Source organism: Hippopotamus amphibius, chromosome 17 (genome assembly GCF_030028045.1).
Source record: "Hippopotamus amphibius kiboko isolate mHipAmp2 chromosome 17, mHipAmp2.hap2, whole genome shotgun sequence".
NCBI lineage: Eukaryota > Metazoa > Chordata > Mammalia > Artiodactyla > Hippopotamidae > Hippopotamus > Hippopotamus amphibius.
This window is the reverse complement of record NC_080202.1, coordinates 5303201-5319622: the sequence shown is the minus strand read 5'-3', so window position 1 is coordinate 5319622 and position 16422 is coordinate 5303201. Positions and strand designations below refer to the sequence as shown.

Sequence of the window (16422 nt, the reverse complement as noted above, 5' to 3'; positions counted from 1 at the left end):
CAGGGGAAGAGGCAAGGCTGACCACTGCTGCCTGGGGAGGGCGCTGCCCCTCCACCCCCAGAGCACTTGTCCTGTGCTTGTCAGTCTGTCTCCACCAGGCACCAGCATCTAGGAACTGTCCTTCCCCAGGTCCCCGTTATTCAGGGCAGCTCCCAAGAGAGAAATATGAAGGAATCAGTCAAGAACCATGGACAAGAATTTAGCCTAGGTGTATTGTAACTGTGTTTTCAGGACCAAAATTCAGATCTCATGGTCCAAAACTGGGAACATAGTGTTTGAATCATTACTGTCCTGGAAGATTCATGATTTATGAGCACTAGAGCTGTCTAGAACTCATCCAGAGTCCTCCGGAGTGGGTGGGGGCAGAGAGAAAGAAGGAGTTAGAATCTCAAGTCCTACCTGGGAGAGTAAGACCCTTGTCTTATGGATACACTCTCTTATAAACTGGACTTCTTTCTCCATGAAGAATGATCTTGGATTTCCTCCACGTACCTGAAAACATGTGTATTCAAGGAGACATGGTCTGGTGTAGACAACCTTGTCTGTGAGCCTGTGTGTCCCTCCAGGGCTACCCCTAGAACTACCCAGACCATGCATGGATGCAGGAGGACAGTTGCGTTCAGGGCAACTACATCCAATTAGTATCATTTGGACCTCGTGAAACAGTGATGTGAGTCCTCCTGAAGTCCCCGTAGTGTCCTGTGGTCCTCCATGACCAGATGCTACCAGCTCTGTGTCATCATACATTCCTGAGCATTTAAGATCATGTCTCCTTGCTCCAGCCTGGCTGAGAGGGAGAAGAAACATGAAATCCCTTAACTTGGCTTCCTGAAAACCACTGAACTACACCAAACTGTCTAAAAATATATTCCCAGATTCTAACACACAGACTTGTGAGATGGGAGGGGGAAAAAATCTGCTAAAATGTGGCTTATATATGTAACATCAGGAGAGAGTAGTTTAGAAATGACTAAAAGAATTTCATTTTTCTTTGACTGCACATGTGGCTTGGGTTTAATTATAGACCAAAAATAGTGTGAAAGTTCTACAGTAGCACCTGTCGAGAATAGGTTAGAATAGACAGAGAGAAATGGGAAGGGTAGCTTAACAAAACTTTATTTTCAGGCTTAAAGATAACCAATAAAGACTTTTAAGTAAAAAAAGTACTATCAAAAATTTTACTCTATTGGTCTAGTAATGAATATTCACTGAACAAATTCTTACAGGATTATCATCTATGTATCTTGCAATTCGTTGCTGTTCAAGTAGAATCTGAGCAGAGAATAGAAATTCAGTACATTTATTTTCTGTTCAATAAAGAGAAAAAAAGAAAAACATTTTGGTAAGGAAAATAGAATATATAAAAAAACATATTTTTATAAAACAGGCTTCAAAAATAATTTGTTTCTGATTAATTTTTAAATGGAACTGCTTAAAAACATAAATATATGGTAAGAAATACTTTGTAACTCATAAAAGAATGCTTGTTGCAACAACAAAAGGACAGCTATCATTCTTGATTTAGCTACATATTAAATGATTTTCATTAGGTATTACATTCACAATATTCACAATTCATAAACTACCAAAGGTTTATTATCAAAAGATTTTCTCTAAATCCTGTTGCCCAATCACCTACACGGAGAACGGAAAGATGCATAAAACAGACAGGAAGTGGTAAAATTCTAGTTCTTTATGAAATTGTAGTTCTTTATAACAAATTTTGATGCAGTAGTATGTGAAAATCTTACAACTCTAAGTTGGTGCTGGAATGTACCTATGTGTTTTGAGCTATCAGGAGCTGTCTTTATCTAAGAGCTAAGACAGCATCAGGGAGAGGATGACTTTAGATGAACGAACTGAGGTTAAAGACGACCTTTCTTCAAACTAATGGGAGCTTGTGTATGAGATAATTCATATGTTAGAAATGTCAACAGAAAAATATATGTATCAGTTTTTAAAGGAAAATATATACCATTATTATTTAAATGCATACTACTCTAATTATGAATGAGACTTGGAATCATTGGTTTAGAAGCCATTTATATTTATTTGTTTTTTACTCATTTTTTTTTCTATTGCATTGTTGGTGTTCATTTATTGGTTAATAGGTTCTTTAGAGATATAAATAAATATACCTTTATGTATTACAGAGAAACATATGAAGTACTGCTAGGGTACAATGAGGTACAGTTTTCAGAGATGTATTTCTGACTAATATAAGGTAAGTTATATTTTTCCTAAGTGTCTACTTAATCTTTTTGTAAAACCCAATTCAGACATTTTGTTCTTGTGACATCTTCTCTCCTGCTCATTAATATTTTTGTGCTGTGTATAGAGTATAATTTTATTGTTAATTCCTATTATTAATTCAATTTTTTTTCAATATTCTAAAAATAGAGAATTTCCTATGTGTCCAGCATTAATTTTTTTGTTAACCTATGTTGCTGATAAAATGCTTCATCCACTACCAATAGAATTTAGTTACTGATTTCTGATGGTTAGAATAGGCCAACAAATTTGTTTGTACCTCTTAGAAAAGGGCACAACTTCCTTGAGCTCTGATTGGTAGATTTGATGTGGACTAATGTACCAAAAGTGAGTGATCTATGGTCACAGGAGTTTATGTTGTGGTGGTTCCTCTTGAAATGAACACGTTTAATTTTTAGTTTATAAAATATGCAGTCTGCCAATGTCTAATTCAGTGGCTACTATAGATGAAATGAAATGCTGTAATAAAAAAGATAATAAGTGTTGCCTAAGAGGTGGAGAAACTAGGACACTCATACACTGCTGGTGGAAATGTAAAATGGTATAGGCCACTTTGGAGAAGAGTCTGGCAGTTCCTTAAGTAGTTAAACATAGAGTTACTGTATGACCCAACAATTCTACTTTTAGGCATGTACACAAGAAATTTGAAAACATATGTGCACGCAAAAACCTGTACACCCATGATCATAACAGCACCATTCGTAGCAGCCAAAAAAGTAGAAACAACCCAAGATGTCCATCAGTGGGCAAATGAATAAACAAAATGTGGTATACCCATCCAATGGCATCTTATCCAGCCATGAAAAGGAGTGAAGTTCTTTTTTTTAAATTCATTAATTAATTTGCTGCATTGGGGTCTTCATTGCTGCACGCGGGCTTTCTCTAGTTGTGGTGAGCAGGGGCTACTCTTTGTTGTGGTGCACGGGCTTCTCATTGTGGTGACTGCTCTTGTTGATTAGCACAGGCTCTAGGTGTGCAGGCTTCGGTAGTTGTGGCATGCAGGCTCAATAGTTGTGGCTTGCGGGCTTAGTTTGCTCTGTGGCATGCGGGATCTTCCCCAGACCAGGGATCAAACCTGTGTCCCCTGCGTTGGCAGGTGGATTCTTAACCACTGTGCCATCTGGGAAGCCCCAGGAGTGACGTTCCAATACAAGCTACGACATGGGTGAACCTTAAAAATATCATGCCAGGTGGAAGTAGCAGGATATGAAAAGCCATGTGTTATATCACCATCTAGGATAGGCAAATCTATGAGAACAGAAAGCCGTGTCGATTAGTGGTTGCCTAGAGCTGGAGGTAGGGGTGGTCAGGGCCAATTGAAAGGGACTGCAAATAGTATGGAGTTTCTTTTAGGGGTGGCAAAAATGATCCAACTTAGATTATTGCTATGGTTGCATAAGTGTCTATATACTAAAAACTACTGAATGGTACATTTCAAATGGGTGAATTTTATAATATGTGGGTTATAGCTCAATAAATCTGTTACCAAAAAACCCGCAAAATGAAACAAAAGCAATGTTATTAAATTCAAGCCAGATATTGTTACTTAATCTAAAAAGCAAAAACAAAAATGAAACAAAAACCACAATATCCTCCCTTAAGTAATTATTAATCGCTACAATCTTGAGTGAGCCAGGTTGCCTGCTGTGGTCTCATCTAAGTCCACAATTGACATGTGCCCCTGCACAAGAGGACCCTGCATGGCTTTACCCTAGGAGATTCCTTTCTTTTGGATGAGAGGTTTCAATCTGATTTTTATAAGATACCTACTCTATTGGATTAAATTAGTTAGACATTAATACTTAGTTTACTTTCTTTATAATTTTGCTCTAGGGCAGTATAATTTACCAATGTGTTTAATTTTTGTGTGTTTTTTATTGTGTTTTTTTCATTTTCCCATAATATTTTATGAAAAATGTCACACATACAGTTGAAAAAATTTGTAGTTAACCTCAGTCTACCCACTACTTCAATTTGAGCCTTAACATTCCACTCTGCTTGTTTTAGCACATATCTATCCATCCATCCATCCCTCCAAGCTTCCATTCACCCATATTTTTTTTCCTGACGCATTTCAAAGAAAATCGCAGGTATCAGTACATGTCCTCTTGAAGACTTCAACATTCAGCTCAGTAGCCTGAGTTCAGTGTTTGGTTACTGTTTCTTCTTTTGATATATAATTTACATACATTGAAATGCACAAATCTTGTGCATATATTTGCTGCATTTTGACAAATGCATAAACTCATGTAACCCAAGCAGTTATCAGAGCATAGAACGTGACCATCACCTTGGAAAATTTTCCTCTGGCCCCTTCCCAGCCAATCGCGCTGAATTTCCTGTTCTCCCCCACAAAAGTGCCCACCGTCCTCCCTCTCTCTATCTCTTTTTTCCCTTTTAGTTTCATCTTGTTTTTTAAAAAGCAGTGACGACAGATCTACAGAACACATAAGATGAGGACAGGCTCTGGGTGTAGCCCTGGCAGATGAGAACTGTATCATCCTGGATGAGAACTGTATCATCCTGGATGAGAACTGTATCATCCCGGACTATATTTGTACCTGGTCAGACCATTGCTGACATTTACTATCAATAATACCCCTCACAGTGGTAGTGACTTAGAATGAGGTATCTCCATGTTTCAAAAAATTCTTACAAATAATGTTGTGATGAACATTTGCCTATAAGTCTTCATATGCATGTATGATTATTAATAGTCAAATTCATATTTCCTTTTACCTGAAGCAGACTGAACCTTGGTTCTTTTGATGGAATGAACTTCTCACATTCCTTTCATTTCCAATTAAGTGCGATGTTCACCTGATATCCAGAAACCTGCACAGAGGCAACATGGGTCATTGGATGGACTGGTCCTGAACCCCCAGTGATCTGGGGATGGATAGGAGGTGGCTTTTGCTCAAAGCCGAGTGCTGAGCCCCCATACGGACTATCAGGTGCTTGTTACAGCCAAAGAGAGGTGCCTGACCCTTCTTCTAACTTTCTCAGAGACTGAAATTGGGGTTCTAAGGTGAAATGCAATTGCAACTCACTTTTGCCTTATTTGGAATGTGAAGAGAAAACTGCCCTCTTAATGTAACCGTTGAAACATGTGTTAAGAACAAGCAAGCTACTGATACATTTCTAAGCAAAGGTGCTCTAAGCAGGGGTACGCAGATGTCCCTCTGACCTCCTCATACGTTGCTCATAGCAGCGGTCTTACTCTGTCATTCCCGTCCTCTTCAGTGGGAGGGAAACGTCATTACATGGAAAAGTCAAGGACTTCAGGCCCATGTGGGGGTTTTCTCAAGAAGCTCTTATAAATGTGAATTTGCTGGTTATGCCTAATTACCTTCTCCTCTCCCCAAGGATTATGCCAGCTACTAGCATATTACCGAAAAGGCTGCACTTCTTTTAAGTGATTCATTATTTTGAACCATGTATGGGTTTGTTACAGCTGTCATGACAACGTACCCCAGACTGGGAGGCTTAACTCATAGAAACGTATTTTCTTACAGTCCTGGAGGCTGAAAGTCCAGATCAACGTGTCAGCAGGGGTGCTTCCTTCTGAGGCCTCTCTCCTTGGCTTGTAGACGGCCGTCTTCACACAGTCTTCTCTCAGTGTGTCCTGTTCTCCTTATAAGGACACCAGTCATATTGGATTAGGGCCCAATGTGACCTCATTTTACCTTAATTACCGCTTTAAAGACTTGTCTCCAAATACAGTCACATTCTGAGGTCCTGTGGGTTACGACTTCAACATGTGAATTCGTGGGCGGCACAATTCCGTCTACAACAAACCATAAAACACAAAAAATATACCAGAAAAATACGAGCATAAGAGAAAGTAAGAAGCTCACAGCTTCATCAATTTGAACAAATCAAGATCCTTTCTTGTTTTCGCCCAAATGTAGATCTAGTTGATGGTTCTTAGCCCAGGTTCTTGTGCACTAGTTCACAGTGCTAACAGCAATCCAAGTATACTGTCAGTTTTATTACAAACTCACCATTAGGCATTATTAAACACAATTAGTTACATATTACTCTTTTTTTTTTTTTTTGGTCTGAAAGCATCCTTTATTTCTGCTTTCATTAGACACTTTTTTTGTCCCATTTTATCTTATTTTCTTAATTAAAAAAATTTTTTTCATCAGGCTGCAGATGTAGGATTACCAGACATCAAATAGTTCTATTTGAGCACTTTCAGGTTTTTCATTGAATTATAGTTGATTTACAATGTTGTATTAGTTTCTGGTGTACAGTAAAGTGATTCAGTTTTATATATGTGTATATATATTCTTTTTCATGTTCTTTTACATTATGGTTTATTACAGGATATTGAATCTAGTTCCCTGTGCTACACAGTAGGACCTTGTTGTTAATCCACTTTATATATAATAGTTTGTATCTGCCAATCCCAAACTGCTCATTTATTCCTCCCCTACTCCCTTTCCCCTTTGATAACCATGCCTATGAGTCTGTTTCTGTTTTGTAAATAAGCTCATTTGTATCATATTTTAGATTCCACAGTATATTTACTCTTTTAGTTCAGCTTTCCTGAATGAATTTCCTAGGTTGAACGTTTTCCTTTAGGTTTATTTGTTACGTGTATTTTTAATTCAAGTTCATTAAACTGTATTGGGTCAATGTTTTTCTTTCTTGATTAAACTCTTTTTGAACCATCTTAAATGTAACCTATACAATCTAAAATAATATTGGAAAACTATATGGTTTAAAACATTTTTTTTCCTAGTAGTTGCCTAATCTCTAGTATTGCTTCTAGGATTTCTATTAAATAATAAGTTTCTATTAAAGAAATATCTATGGTTGGAAAAGGGGGCTAGTAGCACTTTACGTAAGACTGTAAGTATATCAATTGTGCACATCAAAGAATGGGGGAGGGATGCTTATGGTACTTATGGGCGTGGGTAGACTAGAAGTCCTCCAAGCCATTTCTTGGTACCACTCCAAAACCCAGGGAACTGCAAATGAGAAATGAGATGACATACACAACAGTGACATTTAGACAACAGGAACTGGTTGCTAAACCTACTGGCAGGTACTGGAATAAAGTGTCAGACAATTGATCAAATAGAACTATTTGGTGTCTGGTAATCCTGCATCTGGAGCTTGATAATGACATTTGGTTTGTTTGCCAGAAAACTGTGAGGTTGTTGATGCCTTTTCCCAGTACATTAAAGTGCCAAAGGCAGTGGAAATGCAAAACTATTACATAGGGGTGGAGGGGAAGGGTCCCTCTTTTTTTCCATCAATCTTTGCTAATCACTGGCAAGTTGTGTTGATGTTTTGAGAGAAGAATTTCATTTGACTTTTGATACTAACCCATCCAGGCACTAAAATATAAACCTCAGAGAAAAGAAAGTCATCTTCCAATCTGTACCTCCAAAGAAGGGAATTTAGGGAGCCTCAACGCCTCCTCTTCTCTGTCATTTGTTGCTTCTCTTCCCGTCAGCCTCATGCCAAAGGTGTCTGTACTCTGGGCTGGACAGCCTGGACGGGAAACTTTCCTTCCGGGTTCTGATTAGGATTTCCCAGGACCAGCAAGAGCAAGCTGGGACATTGATTCCCAGATGGGAATTTGGCAATGTTTACAATGACCTGGAATTGGAGATACAGCTCTGCCAGCCAGGCCCTCAGAGGAGAGTTCTGGCAGGCTGGAATGTGAGGCCCTCCACTTAAGCACACCTGCCTGCTCGCACCTTCAATTTACCTTCACTTTACTTTCCCTAATCCCTGTCTCTAGGCACTGAGAGCAATCAAGATGACAGCTGAGGTTGGTTTTGGAGCAAGAAGGCAGGTTTCTGTTGATGGAGGACACATCCGCAACATGCTACAAGGAAGTTTCAGCATAGATAAGGTCTGTGTGCAAGGATGTACTGGTATAGATTGCTCAATGCTTCCAAAGGGCAAGAAACATCCAGCTCCATGGTTTAGACTACTTGGCATGGTGTATAGCTGGTCATTCTATATATAAATGAGACTTACCTCTGCCATTAGAGAGCCATACCTTACCATCACATTTCTATTGGTCCACAAACCCCTAGCCTCACAGAGGACTTTTTTTTTTTCTTTTAGCTGCTGCTTAAGAGAAAGAAAAAAAAAATCAGTCTCTTTGCCAAGCACTGGAAGAAAACTGATTTTGTTCTATGAGGTTGCCATCTTATATAATTCATATATAAATTATATAATTCACATGGCTGGTCTTACAAGGTGTAGAGGAGGTGGAAGAGAATCCGGTGTGTATTTAGGGGAAGACAGTGATGTAGATAATGTATTTTGGTAGGCCAGGGAGCTTGGGTGCTTAAGACACTGTTTTTCAAATTTCACGTGCATACAGATTACTTGGGGATGTTACTAAAATGCAGTTTCTGATTCAGTCCTCTTGGGATGATGGGTCCACTGACGGTACTTTCAGTAGCATTCCTTAGGACCTTCCAGTGCCGTGCAGAGGCTTGGGGTGTTCGGCAGGGCCTAACAGGAGCTCCAGGTGGAACCACAGCTAGAGCCATTTCCCCTCGGGAAGTGCCGTGTCGGAGACTGGACGAGAAGCACGACCTCTGCGACCGTTTCAGTGTTACGATTCTGGTTTTGGGTTCTGAGATTCCAACAAGGGGCTTCTTAAACTTTTGGGGTCACGGACCTCTGTAGGAATGATAAAAGCTATGTACCCTCCTATGCCCCAAATGCACACACTGCTCACCCAGCAAACCGCTTTAGGGCCGGCCGCGGGCCCGCAGTCCCGGGGCAGGGCTCCTACCGGCCTCTCGGGTCGGACACCGGCGACCCGAGCGGCCCCGCATCTGGCGAGGGCGGGGGCGTGTCCAGGGCGTGTCCGGAGGCGTGTCCGGGGCGGGCCCGAGGCGGGCGCCGGCCCCGCCCCCCGGCCCCGCGAGAGGCCGAGCTTGCTGCATTGCAGCCGCCGCGGCGCCGCTCGGCTCCTCACTCCCAACAATGGCGGCTCCGAGCCCGAGCGGCGGCGGCGGCGGCTCCGGGGGCGGCAGCGGCACCCCGGGCCCCGTGGGGTCCCCGGCGCCCGGCCACCCGGCCGTCAGCAGCATGCAGGGTAAGGAAGGCGGCGGCGCCGAGACCCCGGCCCGCCCCGGCGCGGCCGCCGGCGGCGTCGCGGCCTGTCCCCGCGGCCGCCCCCGGGCCCGGCTGAGGGAGCCGCCGAGCTGCCCGCGCCGGCCCGCCGCCCGCCCGCCGCCCGCCCGCGCGGCTTCCCCGCTTCCCGCCCCGGCCCGGGCTCGGCCTGGCTCCGGGCGGCGGGCCGCGCAGGCCCGGGCCGAGGCCTCCGCCCGCGCTCGGCCCCCGGGGCCCACCTGGCGCGGGCCCGCCCCCGCCGCCGCGGCCGTCGCTCACCTGGCGCGCCCCGCCCGCCTTTCCGGGAACCGCGGCCGGGCGGGGGCGGGAGGCGGGAGGCGCCCGGGGCCTGGCCCGCGAGTCCGGGGCGGCGAGGGCGGCGGCGGCAGCGTCCGGGCCCCGCGCCCCCCGGCCCTGCCGCCCTCGCCGCCGCCGCGGGGCCGGCTCAGGGCCGTCTCGGTTCCCCGCGGCCCCGCCGGGCCCGGCCGCCGTGCTGACCTCTGGGCGGCCCCGCCGGGCCCTAGGCGCCCAGGCTTCGGCGGGGGGGGGGCCCTCTGCGCGCGGGGCGGGGCGGGCGGGGGGCGCTCGGGCCCGCGCCGCCCGCGAGGCGAGGAAGGGGGCGGCCCGCGGCCGGGGCGGGGGGCGGGGGCGGCGTGCTCGGGCCGGGCGTGCCCGCGGCAGGTAGCGTCGCATGCCGACCGAATAAATAATGAAATAAAGCAGAGGGAATTCGGTGTGAACGGAGAGCTGCGGGGCGTCGAAAGGCAGGGAGGGGCCGGAGCGGGCCTGGGTGGGGGCCGGACGCGTGAAGCCCTTCGAAGTCCTGCCTTTCCTCTCCGGCACGGCTTCTCATTAGCTCGGGGTGGCTCTCGACACGGGGTGGTCGGGGGGTGTTGTGAAAATACCAGGCCCCAACCCATTAGGAACCGTTTCTCTGAGTTTCCTGGGGAATTTTGAGTAGTGATGTTATTTCTGAAAACAGGGAATCTCAGACATCCGTTGACAACTTTCGCAAAGTGCTTGCGTTGAATTATTAGCAGCATCAGTTGGGGTACCTTTCCTGGTCCCTGTGACCGTGGTTGCTCTTTGATTAAAATCTTCCGACAGGGCTCTGAGGTCTATCTTAACCGTGTGGCTGGTGAGGTTTGACGTTTATGGAGTATTTCGGGTTGATGAGAGTGTGATTCAGGAAGCAGAGACAGGGTTCATTCATTTCTGTATCCCTGTCCCCTCCGCATGGAGGATACGTGAAGAACAGTGATAGATATACAGACAGGGTGATGTCAGAGCTCAGAGGACACTTTCTGTGCAGGCCCTCAGATAATTAATTCACATTGAATTAGTTATTGGATGCCACCGTGTTGCATAACATACAGATGAAGTACAGGATGGGTTTCCTGATCTTCCAGCTCTACAGTCTGGTTTGTCTTATGGTGTTAGAGTCCAGCCTCCCTTAATTCACCTACCAGATCTTTGGCTTTGGATCAGACTTCACATCCTTAGAAGATGTTTGTAAATACCACTCCCCCCCACCCCCCAACGCGGTCACCTGCCACCCCGGAGCACCGTCTCTCTGGGATTGTTAATGGCCAGGCTCTTTCCGGTAGCAGCGTTCACCTGTGGGACGGGTAGAATACGTGTCAGGTAACAGACGTTGGCAGTCCTTCCGTGTGAGAAGCACTGTGGCGGGCACTGGATCACCCTGCACACATTCTTGCCTTGAGGTTTGTGGTCTAATAATGGTCTCAGTAGAGAATTATTGTTATTATTATTTTTTAGTTTCATAATGCTTGAGTTAAGTCAGAGCTCTGAAGTCTTGGATTTGAATCCCCTCACTGGGACTTAAGAATTTTGTGACAGGAATTTGTGGCAAGATACTTAAGCTCTCCAAGCCTGAGTTTCTCAGTTGGAAAGTAGGAGTACTGCTTACCTTACAGCAGCTTTGAGAATGCACGTAAACTGTGGGCTTGACACACAGTAAGGATGTGATGGGTACGTGTTAGTTATCATCAGGGTTAATGGCACCAGTACTCTTATTTGTAATGGTCTAATTAATTGTTTCATTATTAGCAGATGAGTCCGTAACCCCTCATGATCCGTCAACACAGTTTCTTTAACTTCGTTATGACTGGGTCCTACCCTTTTCTCTAACCTGTTTACTTCCATTTTTCATTATTGAGCGTTTCTGTTCAGAATATTCTTTTAAAAAAAAAATTGTATTTGTTTAAAAACGTTTTTGGCCACACCATGCAGCTTGTATGACCTTAGTCCCCCAACCAGGGATTGAACCCAAGCCCTTGGCAGTGAGAGCATGGAGTCCTAACCACTGGACTGCCAGGGAACTCCCTGTTCAGAATATTCTTGCTGAGTCTTTATTCTACCTGGGCTGTGCCATGTACAAGCTCTGTGACCTTGGGGGAAGTTTCCGACCTTTTCCGAACTCATCTGTTGCTAATTTGTTAAAATAGGGATGATAGTTACCTTGCAGGGGCGTCCTGAGAGTCACAGTGTTAGGTTACTGTGCACGCAGTGCTCTGGAGACTGTAAAATCTATACGTATGTAAGGACTGCTATTAGGTATGGTTATTTAAATGCTTTAGTTAGTAGTCCCTTAAAATGTAATAGATTTAAAAAAAAAGTAATAGATTAAAAAAATCTGATAGAACACAAGAAGTTAAATTTATTATAGAAGACATAAAGCAGGGAAAAATAAAACTTTTCCTTAAACTTTCCTTGGGTAGCTGAGAAATGTCAGTTTTTAAAAAAATGGTTAGAACAGTTAAAATCTATAATTGAGTCTGAAGAACAGGGAGGCATTTGTAAAATACTTGTTACAGGAAATAGTTATAATCTATATGTTGTAGATGCCTCTGATTCTCTGATCTAGGTGGTGGTGTTTGTTGTTTTTTTCTTTTTGAGTCTCAAATATAGATGTATAACAGAAAACTTATGGACTGGTCCATTCCCTACCCATTTACGCTCAGCTGAACATTTTATAAATGTCAATTTAAGTGAACAGATGATAGCTTGATTCTACTTTTAACAAATATAAAAAATAATGTACAGCATAGAAACTATAGTTAATAATAGTGTATTGCATATGAAAGTTGCTAAGAGAGTAGATCTTAAAAGTCTCCCCACAAGAAAAAAAGTATTCAACTATGTTGGTGACAGATGTTAACTAGACTTACTGTGTGGTGATCATTTTGCTATATGTGCAAATAGCCAATAAAGTTGTACACCTGCAGCTAATATAATGTATGTCAAATAAAAAAATTTACAAAATAAAAGAAAACCCACACACAGAGCTTTCAAGTGTAATGAAATATATCTCTTAAGAAAAAGTGAAGATTTAAAATCACTATACTTTTTTCTCCCAATAATATTTGAATATACAAAATTAGTATGAAATGCCCTATTTGTACTTATATCTTACTGTCTATTTTTACCATTTAGTCTGTGGTTTTCAAAAACTGTAGAAGGGTGCCCTTATGCTAATTTAAAGACTGAATTGTGTGGACAGTGGGTAAGTTTCCAAACCCTAGAATTGCTTTCCTTTCCCAGTATGTTGCACACTGTTTCTTTCACCATTTATTTGACATAACCTAATAAACTCCAGCTCAAGAAATTGGTCCCCCCTCAAAGCACATATTGCATTTCTCTATGTTCCCTTAAAAAGGAGAGCAACCCTAGTATTAAAAGTAAAAAAGGTGAAAAAATACTTTCAGGATACTTATTTTCTCATTTTCCTTTAATGTCCCTTATCAGAGTGAGCATGCTTTGAGACTTATTTAAGATGGGATATTAGTAAACCCTGTATTTTGAGTCATGTTTCTTTTTTTGTAAATTTCCCTTTTTCTCACTCCATTTCTATTACCTAATTTGAGAAGCTGGATTGACTTGGACCCATAGAATTTTTCTTATTTTTAGGGGTCTGGAGATCAAAATCAACTCCATCTCACATGATTCAGGTCAGTCTCCATCTCTAGGCGGCAGAGGCAGCTCACATGATACAACCTGAGGAAGTTTAATTCAGATTGAAAATTAAGAAGGGAAACTAATAGTTAACACAGGTCTGTTTTCACTGTCTTTACTCAATTTGATGCTCATAACTGCTCTTTAAGGGTAGATGGGCGTGATCCCCTTTCACAGATTAGGGAACTGACATTTAAGTTAAGGAATTTGCCCTAGTTGTGGTGGGTTTTAATCCACCTGGTGACAGGCAGCCTTTGCTCTTCTTTCTACCCAGGTTCACACGGCTTCTCCAAGCTCTAAGTCATTTCCGCCACTGAGGTCTGAGAGAAGAATCTTTGCCAGAAGTGATGCAGATTCAGGAATAGAAGGAAGAGATTATTTTAGGTTTCAGTCAGCGGGTGGAAGCTGTACGCATCCAGCCATGTTTGCGTTGATTTTGGAGCCTCAGGGCTTCCCGATGCCCCTTTGTGTTGCAGAGTTGTGAACTTGCTGGGGAGTTTACCCTGGCACTTTGAATTTGGGGGCATTTTGATTGGGAATCTGCAAGTAAGTAGAAAACTTTAATTAGTTGTCGGCCCAGGAGGCCAGTATCCATTTGAAAGGTAATAGAACTCTTTCAACACTAAACATAATGTAGAAGAGGCACACATTTAGCGTAAGAGTTAATAGCATGTGTTGCCATCATGGCTGAATCCGTCATCTGGGCAACTTACAGTCCTGCTAGTGGGTGTGGGTTAGCTTCTAGCCCTTTCTTCTTCCCCCCAGCCCCAGAAAGTCTTCACGTGTCGCTTCACACTCTTGGCAAGGTTGAGAATTTACATGAACCTGTAGAAAGGATTCAAGGGCAAGAGAAAGGAGATTGGCCTGACTTCTGGGCACGCGATGAGAGGGAGCCTTGGCCAGTAGTTGCCACAGCTCGGGATTGGCCTTTCGAAGAAGCTGGCAGTCCCTTCACGCATGGCTTGATTCTTGAAGAACAGCGCGTCATTCCCCACCACGGGGAAGGATGGTGGAAGTGGACACTACAGCAGCTCTTTCAAGCCTTATTACATTGCATCTCACCAACAGTCACCCAAAGTTTTCAAAAGGGGGAAGCTAGAAAAGTGTTGCCAGATACATCTCTGTTACATATCTGAGTCTATTTGTGCCTGACTTTGCTAAAAAGTAAGCGACATTAAAAGCCTCCCTTGATGCATTTGCCAGGGTCCCTGACATTGGGTTAGGTTCCTGCCAGGAGACAGTACCCACTCCGGAATTAGTCCTCAGGACACCAGGCTGAGTGTAGGAAAGGCTGCAGTGGGGAGGTAGAGTGTAAAATCCTTTGCTTTTACCTCTCTAGGTCACTGGGAGTGAAAGGAGAGGGACTGGTATTGTGTGGCTTAAGCTGGTCTGGTAGGGAAGGTGCCACAATCGTTGCTGACCTGAGGGAGAGGCCAGGAATAATAATGACTGATAACATTAACCTGCGGCATCCGAAGCTCTGTGTTGGACTTATTACCTTATTTAATCATTACAGAACACTTTTGGATATTATTATTCTGTTTTACAGATGAGAAGATTGAGGCTGATAGAGGTTAGTTACTTTCCCACAGTCACACGGTTAATGAATTGCTCTCCCAGATGTACTAGGCTTCCTTGAACTGGCTGGGTGGTAATACAGCGCTTAGTTACAAAACCGAAGAGTGACTAAGGTGGTCATCCGCCACGGGGAGGAAAGGAACCGGCTTGCCAGGACCCGCAAGATCCGGGATTTTAAAAAATGTGGAAAGGATTAGTAGTCACAGAATCATGAGTGGTTCTGAGTGATGCAAATAACCTGGAATTACTAAATTAAGGTGGATCCCTTTTATGTTGAGAAAGGTGAAGTCGGGAAAGCTCAAGGAAGTAACACAGCAGGAAATCTTGTGGAACTCAGAATGAAAATACAAAGTCTGGATAAGCTTAGATAGATGCTGAGATGTTAGAGCCATGATGGTATACTGTGAGTAACTTTCCAGTTGAAGGCACAGGGCAGAATTTTGTGGTTGAAGTTGGAAGGTGGCAAACTGCTGGCCTCTTTGTGTTTGTGGCAGAAGGAAGAGTTGGGAGCTTGGTCTATGGGCCTGACCCAGTAAGGCAGGCAGCTGTGACTTTCTTTATATCAGTGTGGCTTCCTACTGTAGTTCATTACCCCTTTTCAGCTTTGCTAGAATCCAGGGTGTCCAGGAAACTGTAAGGCACTGCTGAGGGAGTGGGAAACTACTCACGGCCCTGCCTTCCCCCCATCCCCCCGTTATACCCTCAGCCTAGAAGAAGGGGAGTGGGAATGTTTGCTGTGCCCCATGAGGGCCATTAGACCAGCAAGATTACACCTGGACATGCTATTTCAAGTTCTCAGATTACTTGATATTATTCTTGATTTTATATATAAATGAAGAAACGGGGGTTCAAGTGAGATAACTCGTTTGAGTTTCACAGTTGGAACTAGAACCCTGGTCTGACATTCTTCATTTTGTTTTCTACTTTCTCAAATACTGTTTGCCTTTGGTTTTAATATACAGTTATACACATCCTAAACAGCCTTTTAAACTGATACAGACAAGCTCACTTTATTTGGTAAAGACCGTAAATTGTAGGTTTCCAGTTATGGCCAGTTAAGGGCTCTCAGGATTGAGGTTAGAGGGTGAGAATGAGGGGGGAATGAGGGGGAAATGTGGTGGGAGAGGCCTGGTGAGAAAAAGGAGGGGAAAAAAGCCCCACAGAGCTTTATTTCCTTGGTAGGCCTGCTAGCACCCTGCCCTGTACACCTCGATGTTTTTTCTTGGGGGGTCTGAGAGTTAATGAAAAGAAACTTGGTTTGGGCCATGCAAAATGAAAAGGACTCAAATTTGAAGTGGGAGATTATGTAAAATTAAGGCCCAAGGTACAGCTACCAAGGTTAAAAAAAAATGAGGCACCTAAGATTTGAAAATGTAACCTGTTACTAGCAACAGATTCAGCTGTTATCTAGTACTCCTGGAAAGGCAGGACTTAGAGTATGTGCATGGAAAAACAGAATTTAGACAGAATTTGTGAGACAAGTGAGACCTCAAAAATTGA

The 16422-nt window shown here is 43.5% G+C and overlaps 1 protein-coding gene across 11 annotated transcripts in view; it reads left to right on the top strand.

Annotated features, from left to right (window-relative positions):
• The first annotated feature begins 9168 nt into the window (after positions 1-9168).
• The window catches only part of MAP2K4 (mitogen-activated protein kinase kinase 4), a 95176-nt gene continuing 87922 nt past the window's right edge, over positions 9169-16422 (top strand). For 5 of the 11 annotated variants that reach the window (XR_009049895.1, XM_057714186.1, XM_057714184.1 and 2 more), the window contains exon 1: positions 9169-9352. Coding sequence is in view for 4 of the 11 variants with exons in the window: in XM_057714186.1 (XP_057570169.1) it covers positions 9241-9352 (112 nt within the window). In the remaining 7 variants the exon portion in view is untranslated. Of the gene's footprint in view, positions 9353-9965; positions 11094-13299; positions 13341-16422 lie in introns of those variants that run through there. The other 6 variants (XM_057714189.1, XM_057714190.1, XM_057714192.1 and 3 more) reach the window with 4 other exon arrangements.